The 8,648-nt window shown below is 41.6% G+C and overlaps 1 protein-coding gene across 4 annotated transcripts in view; it reads right to left on the reverse strand.

Moving 5' to 3' along the window:
- reln (reelin) overlaps window positions 1-8,370 on the reverse strand; it is a 142,735-nt gene extending 134,365 nt beyond the window's left edge. For 3 of the 4 annotated variants that reach the window (XM_014016796.1, XM_014016797.1, XM_014016795.1), the window contains exon 1: window positions 7,857-8,370. In XM_014016796.1, the coding sequence (XP_013872250.1) occupies window positions 7,857-8,109 (253 nt within the window). In that variant the 5' untranslated portion in view covers window positions 8,110-8,370. The remainder of the gene's footprint in view (window positions 1-7,856) is intronic. The other variant, XM_014016798.1, reaches the window with a different exon arrangement.
- Between the last annotated feature and the right edge of the window lie 278 nt (window positions 8,371-8,648).

Here is an 8,648-nt window from a genome sequence, read left to right on the forward strand (position 1 = left end):
TATATATATAGCAGCATTTTCATAACAAGCAAATGTCACATGGTTGACTGTGATGTACCTGAAGAATATACGTATAATACCCACTTTAATAAATTAAGTTTCTTATTTTTACCTTTAAGTTTTTGTGTTTTGTTTTGCCTGGGTCCACTAATCTCACCACACATGCTAGGATAATCTTATCTTTTTTACATACAGCTTTATGGTTTTACTTTCAAACAACTAGCAACTGTCACTGGTACCTATTCCGACAGACCATACTGTAAAATATGTTGTGATTCACACTTATTTTATGGATTGTACATAATCATTTACTTTAAACAGTAAGAAAATCAACAAGTCTCTAAACAGTCTCTCACAGCCCCCCTTAACTGATTTTTTTTTTAGTTTTTATAAACTTTACATTTTAAAACTATTATATTTTAGTTTAAGAATAAAAATAACTCAGGTCAACTTTCAGGCTGGACAAGAGGAAAACAGAGCAAGCTGCACACAAGGACACCATGAGCTTCTGCACTACTGTATAATCAGCAAAAAGGCACTCCAGCTCAGGCAAACCCCCAACAGACAGGCACACACTCAGACAACCTAAAAATCCTCACAGCTACTCATCTGCCCACTCATGAAAAAAAAAGTAAACTGAAATCACGACTTGCATTTGCTTGTTAAGAGCTTTCTTGTTTTGGCTGGGAGATAATTCTGCTGAGGAAACTGCAAATGAAAAATGTAACAGCTTATTGCTGCTTGCTCAGATACGACTGGCAAACAGGCATGCACCTCTGCCTGGCAGCCATCCACTCACTGTCCACATTTTTAGTTCTTTTCTACCACACCTGGCACTGCGCTGGCTTTGTTTCAGCTCTAGCCAGGCCGAGGCTAACAATATGACTGCTAAAAATGATTGTCAATGTCCCCATAGGAAACCAATCTTCGTTTTTTGACATCTCAACCCTTGGGGTTTGAGATTCACCAGCAAACATAGTATTTGTAATATCTTCAAACTGTGTCAGTGAGAAAACACATTGAGGGTCTGAAAAAAGAAAAAAATGTGTCTTCATGAGATCATGTCATACTCTGTTGTTCCATTGACAAAAATAACCGCAGCAGTCCCACTGATCAGGACGTTTGTGTTTAGCCAGCGGAACATCTGACCTGTCTCTGTGTCATGATGGATCACCCACTGAGAGCTGAGTGCTGTGCACATGGCCAGGCATGCAATGTGTGACAAAGAGAAGATCCCAAATGAATATCCATCCTCATTTCTCGCCCATCTGCTCTTTGATAGAAAGAAAAGTGGCACATCTCTAAGAATACAATGGTCTTTAAACGCTTCATCCTTCAGTGTCCACACAGGGGGACGTCCGTACAACACCATCCAAACATTACACTTGACACACTTCTGTCTTCTCTAAAGTGACCTCTTCAGACAAAGCGGTGGGAGGCTGAGGTTAATGAATGCACAGGTTTTTGACCTCTTAAAAGAGACACATGTTGCTTTCCCTTCCCTCACAAGAGAGACATACTTTCATTGTCCAATACATATAGGATTTTCTTTTCTGCTCTCCTTTTTCTGCTTCTGTCCCGCCCACTTGTAGCCTACCTGATCCCAGTTGTTGGTTATCATAGGTTTGTCTTTACATTCTCTGTTGGTTTGGTCCTCACTTTCTTATTGTACACTTCAGGGTTAGTCCTATGTAGCACCCTAGGCAAGATTTGAGATGGCGCCCCCTTGTGCAATTTTCTACTAGTAAACATCACAGCCAACACTGTTAAAACAGACCTATTTCATGAATGAGTACATGGATATGTTTTTAAAGACCAAATTTTAAGTTTCTTTCAAAAACTCTTTTAGTAACTTTATCAGCTTTACAGATATTCAGCTAAAATCTGATGTGGTCTTTGCTGGGAGTTGTTTTCAACATATACTCCAAGCACCAATTACACAACATGTTTTGATGTTGTGTAAAATTGTACATAGTTACTTTTAAAGCTTGACCAAAATGCCCACATCTCTGTCAGTACCAACATAGTGGTGGGCAATGCATTCCTTCAAGAAATGTTAGGCCTTGACCACAAGCTTTTCAATTCTTACCTAATATACTTTACCTCCCTTTGTTCGGTGTCTTTTTCACAATAAACTGAACATTTCTATAAAACCAGGACTGTGTTTTTACAATTCATTAACCTGTGCACCATAGGAAATTTTATTTTAGTTACAGCTCTTTGTGCATATATTCAAAACGGTACACTTGACTTGAAGAGGGGTGTAAACTGGACTGAAAATCCACAGCAGCTAAATCTAATCTTCTCCGTAACAGAGCTCTGAACAATGCAGATCTGACAAGAAATGGTCAGAGGTCATACAGCAGACACTCCACAGTCTTCTTCTATGGTTAACACAGGGTGGTGGTGACATCTAAATAGCTGCTGAAGTCACAGACGATTACTGGGCTCCAGTTTGTGTTGAGCCAAATAAACCCCCGAGTTTCAAAACCATCTTATGTGACCAGATGTTCAGTAAGATGATACCTGCCTCTATAAACATTTGAAGCCTTGCCTTGACCTTCACTACTCCACATATACAGTATGTCCTGCTTGTTGTTCTACAGACATGAATGAATCAGCAGCACACTTAGAGAGAGGGGGGAAAAATCCCATCCATAACAAGTAATCAACTTTACAGCTAGATAATGGCCTCTCACTTTGTGAGACACATTGACTTGTGCCTATACTGGCTGCCAGGAGAGCTGCTGGAGTAATTCACATTGCCTAATCTGATAGGTTATCACGAGATGAGCTGAACGTGTTTTCAGAGGATGAATTTATCTCTGAGTTCCCGTTAAGAATGCCATTTAGTGGTGCTGTCCAAATCTCCTTGAAATGTTTAATGTTTCTCAGGACTCTTCCATCATTTTTCCATAAAAAAACCATCTGCTAAACAGTTGCTGCTGTGAAAATCATCTACAGATTAGCGATGGTCATTTCAGCATGTGTTGTCAAAGACAGTAGCTCCTTAAAGCAGCCTCCGTGTGAACGTTTGTGCGCGTGTGTGGTTCTATATTGTGAGCCACGCAGCTGAAACCGAGTGAACATTGGTTCAGTTTTGCAAGGCACGTTGTAAATTTGAGCAATTCCCAGGGGCTTCTGTGAATGGCTCATTCTGTTTTACAGTGTCAACAATAACAACTACAGAGGCAAACAAAAACCTTACCTAACAGGCAAATACACACGCTGCCATCCCTTCATCCACTTATTTGCTCACTCAAGGGTTTTAAGCACAGCAGACATAAACCTGACCAACTGACTTAATACAATACAGGCGGGCTTTGTGAATACTAATAAAACATGAAAACATCATGAAAACAGGGTAAACAACAGAAAAAAAATCTGTGAGTAAGTTTTTTTTTTTTTTTTTTTGGGGGGGGGGGGTTATTAATTATTATCCTACCTGTTTTTGGTAGTTATTTGAAAGAAATAGAGCGTGGAAAATATTGAGGAGTTGAGTAGAGTACTACTAATAAAATACACCTCAGACATTTCCCCAGACAAATACAACACTCTAAACCCTGCAACTGACTGGTCACACTAAACATCAGCCGTGTTGCCGCCATGTTGTAATTCTGGAACCAGAGTCCGTGCCCAAGGGTTTTTAAGTCCCACCTACACCCTCCACACAGAATAAAGGTGTCACATGAACTTTCTTTTAAGCATAAAAACCTCAGTACAGCTAAACTACAAATGAATATTTTAACATATAAGCAGCTAGATATGAACAAAAGCATTATATAAAATGTGCTTTTATTATGTAACAAGCACGATCTCCCATTCATTTAAGAAGGTGGGACTTAAAGCTTGTATTGGTGCCAGTTGATTGGAAAAAAAAGTTTCCATTCCACTTCAATTTTCAGGTTCTGGTTTGAGGTCTAGCAATATGCTGAATAAAACACTTGTACACAATCATCAATTTCATATGAGGTAGAAAAACTATTATGATATATCTGCTGGTAATGCCCTAGCCTGGCCCTTGCCTTTCTACGCAGTTCTGCTCAATTCTAGTTTCCTTTCACTGCTCCGTCTGAGGTTTCTCCCATAGACAAGGATTTCCCTGGCAGATTTTTAGCCGAACCAATCAGAGAACAGAACCTCGATTTTCTGCGCAGTGTCTCTTGTAGTTTATTTCACCTGGGCCAGTCAGCAAACAGAAGGCGGAGTTCTGAATGTTGTTGATTTTTTGCGCAGTGTCTGCTAGTTCAGCAATAGCAGTGGGGGAAGTGAATGAAGCCAGTCCGTGTTGATAAGGCTTCCAAATTAAAATAAATTTGTCTGACAAAGCAGCAGCTCTCATTTACAGTCGTCTCGTTCGGCTCGGTACTTCTCTCCTCTCAGTAGGGTTGTTCACAGCACATGCGATTTCCGGTTAGCTTCTTAGCTTAGCCTCCTTCACAGCGACACTTCAGCAGAGGCCACGCCTCCAGCAAGAATCGCTTCTCAATAGCCGCGAGTCCAGATCCTCATACGAAGCAAAGTGAAGGACAAGGGTCTGGTTTTTTCCAGGCTAGTAACGTCCCAACCTGCACCTGAAGTGCTACTGTTAGCTGCTGCTGTGGTTCAAACAAAGAGCTGTGCAGTTTTTGAAACTAGACTTCATTTAAAAGGTTAAGCCCCATTTAGACTAGCTGTTACGTAGCTCGTTAATCTGATCTGAATCAAACTGTTTCTCTACACTGAGGCTATTTAACAAGCTATCTACAATAGGTAAGATGTTTAAAACTTTTCCATCAAACCTTATGTCAACAAATCTGAATTTAATCTCAACATTTTGGGCAGTTTTCTGACTTCTTTTAGGGATCACTACTCTTGCATCCTATTTACCCATCAATATTTCCAATTTTACAGTTCAGAATAATGGGATGATAGGTTTGAATCTGTCACACTTTATAAAGCCATGTTCTTTAGAAAGTAAACCAGGCTTTTTGGACTGATGTGGCCTCCCCATATACTCCCGCTGATGTGTCACCATCTTTTTTTAATGCCGTTGTTCATCTGTAAAAAATGAACATGCAAGAATGAACAATGAACATTCCCACAGCGTGGCGGCACCAGAAATGAGAAACAGCACTCTGCGATTAACTGTGTTTAGACACAAGGCTCTGGGTTTTGTATTCTGGAAGTTGCTTCTTATAAACATGCGGTCGGTGCAGGGAGACCATTTCAGCATTAAAAAAAGGTCAGACGCAAAATGAAAAAATATACATGCAGGTTCTAACATAAATAAAATAAAGAGCTGCTGAGTGAATCAAAAAGTTGTTTTGTTAGATTTTTTTAATTTTTTATTTTAAACAAGTTTTATTCCTGTTTTACTCGATCGCTAGGTGGGCAGTATGTCCTTTAGGGACGTTTGTTTTTATATATTTCTAGATATGTGGACTGACCCCAGATTTTGAATGCAGGCACACACGCATACAAAATAAATAAATAAAATAAATAAATCTCCACAAATCCTTTACAGTTCCCTCTCCTCTGTTCCCCGGCAGTTCAGAGGGTCTCCACAGCATTTCAATTTCCATTTCGTCCAGCGTGACCCCTGCCAATACACCCACCTTCTCAAATATTTCACAGCGAGGAACACAGCCTCTCTTGGTCATTTCAATCTGATAACTAAACACCGCAATCATGTCTGCAACTCGCACAGTCGGAGCGCGCTGCCCACACATGGTCTTATCTTTCAAAAGTAACAGAGAAGCAAGAGGCGGTGAGGTCAGGTCAGAAACTCAATTACTGTGCGTCCGCATCAAAATCCTCCTCCTGCTTCACACCGAACGCTGAGGTGATGCTTTGAGACGCTGCCTTCCTGTCTTTAACGGGTTACTTGTCTCTTTAACTTTTCCTGACTTTTCTTCTCTCCGCTAACAGAGTTTTTACTTTATTTTTTATTATTTATTTATTTGCCTTTCATGTTTTTGAGAGCTTCGACAAGCACATGGACAGAATCGCAGAAGTTTTCCTCCTGGTTTTTTTTTTTTTTTCCCCCACATGCAGCTCTTTTTATTATTTTTTTCCACTGCTTTTAGAAGATTAAAGCAGATGTATTTTAAAATGAAGGCTCAGAGAGTATGTAATTACTGAGATTAGTGATGAGAGAAAGGGGAGACTGAAGCACAATTTACAGAAAAAGGGACAACTGTCTAATGAATGTCTGCTTAATCGCATGCCATTTTACTATTTTTATCTGTTTTGTTTTTCATCTTTGCACAAAAACTGTCTACGTTTTGTTTATGTTGTCATCAAATGGCTCATTTTCTGCCGGAGTGAGAACGCAAGGGTGTAACCTTGATGTTTACATTCATCTTTACAAGCTTATTTCAGCCATTTGTTTCACTTGTCCTTTTGTCCCTCTGCAACCCAACATTACCAAGAACCTGCAAATTTGATAATGACCTGCTCTCATGTGACAAAACAAGAGTCAGAGGCAAAGTGAGCAGCTTGGAAGCCTGTCTTTTATTTATTTATTTATTTTTTGGCTGTTCAAGCCCCTTTGCTGGTATCTTATCAGCTCAATCCTCTCATCGTCGTTTAATTCCCCACCACCACCCTCCCCACGCCATTCAATCCCAGCCGTGGCCCTATTTAAATCACTCCCTCTTCCTCTTCCACCTCCCGGTCCGCCACATTTCTAATGCTAATTATCTAAACCTCTCTGTGCGCTTCATCCCTCCCATCCACCAGCTACTTACTAAAATCTCTCCTTACGAGCACGGCCCCAGTTAAGAGGTGCTTGACTGAAGGGTTGTTTTTTGTTTGTTTTGTTTTGTTTTGTTTTGTTTCTAGACAGAAGATAATGCTGCTTCTGGTTTCCTGTTCTGCCTTCCTGACCTTTACTCATCCTCTTTTTTTCTGTATATAATTACACAAACGAGAACAGATCTGCCTTTTTTGTACCTACAACAGTTATCAACAATCAGTGTAATAAATATGTTGAGATAATACAACAGCAGCAAAGTTATGAAAAGCTGCTGCATGTTTAAAGAGGCGGTAGCTCAGTGTCTCGGTCTTGTCACCCTGAGGCTGCTGGTTCAAGCCCAGGTTGCATCAGTGAGGGCGAACCGTTCATCGCTCTTTGTGGCGACCCCTGAAGAAGGGAGCAGCCGAAAGGAAAACTGTATTTGAAAAGACAGCATTTATGTAGAGAGAGATAAAATCAGCTCATTCGAATTCTTACACGACACCCAAGAAGGGCAGCTGCATGGGAACATGACCTCGGTCGGCCAGTGGTGGCCTGTTCGGGTCACTGTCTCCAGTGTCAGTGATGAGAGCGAGGGAGTTCATTTCTGCTCCAAAAGCAGGTGTTTGCTGCAAGAAAAGGCAACAATAAAACTCTCTGTGCTTATTTGTTAGATGTAATTGCTATCATTTCTTCATTTGCTCAGTCACAACTTTTAGACTCTCCTTCAGTTGGAGGTATCATGTTGTACTTCCCGTAAGAAGCCACCTACACTGAGCATCACTTAGCGATACAGTTACATAAATACTGTTTATCAGCAGCAGCTACGAAACAACGCACAACAAAAAGCATAACGTTTGTGTAAATTGTTGCTCATCAACTTTTTTTTCTTTCTTTCTTTTTTTTCTGGATGTAAAACACACATTCAGGAATTCATTCAAGGACATTGAATAAAGCAGAAAGAAATACGTTCACAAAACTTGTTCACAAAAACAGAAAGGATATCTCATTTTTAAATAAGCGAAATTCAGTTAGATGATGATTTATTTACAGCCAGCTTTCATTTATAAAAGGATTTGGTTTTGTTGTCCATGCATGGGGCGAAACAAAAAGTGGAGATCATAGAAGGTGTGCTCACCTTGATACTCCTGTCCAGGGGTGTAGGCGGTGGGGCTGCCTGCAATTTGGAGGGTGAGTAACACCTCGCCCCCACCTTCTGCCACCCCGGCGCCCTCCAGCTCCCCATGATGGGTGCACAGGAAGAAGAACGGGTTAAAACGGGGGTAGAAGCTCGCAGGGGGAGCCCCGAAATCCATACTGCTGCTCCCAAGTGCAAGGGAAAGCAAGACCCAGCCAAAAAGACCCCCAAGAGAGGCCCGCACCATGGCCATTTGCCCTCACTGAGCGGTGGGGGTCGAGGGAGGGGGAGCACTGAGGGAGGGATGACTTGGAGTGAAGAAGGCACAAGTTGAGCTCCAGAGGACAGGTGCTGAAGTCCACAGATGAGTCGAAGTCCAAAACAAAAAGTGTGAGTGTGTTTTGTGTGTGTTTGTGTAGGTGTGTCAGTGTGTGCGCTTTGTCATCAGGAAAACTGTTCTTCTGCTTCCTCTCCCTGTCCTACCTCCACTCTCGAGGAGTTCGGAGCTTCGTCTGTGCTGTCCTGCTCTGGTGTTTAAATACCTCACACGCACACACACACACCCACCCACCCTCTCCCTGTGTTTCCCTCTCTCCTCCCACCTACCCTCCCTCCCTCCCTCCTTCGCTCTGCCTCTCCAACACTAGCTCCACGCGTGTGCTGTGTGAGCTGTACGAGACGGCCTCCCTCCTCTCATCCAGCTCTTTTTCTCCTCCCTCTTCTCCACCAGTCTATCACTCTTCCTTCAAGCTTCCCTTCCCCTCTCTTTACCTTTAAAACATTCTGTTACCC

Source organism: Austrofundulus limnaeus, unplaced genomic scaffold (genome assembly GCF_001266775.1).
Source record: "Austrofundulus limnaeus strain Quisiro unplaced genomic scaffold, Austrofundulus_limnaeus-1.0 Scaffold155, whole genome shotgun sequence".
In the NCBI taxonomy this organism is placed as follows: Eukaryota; Metazoa; Chordata; class Actinopteri; order Cyprinodontiformes; family Rivulidae; genus Austrofundulus; species Austrofundulus limnaeus.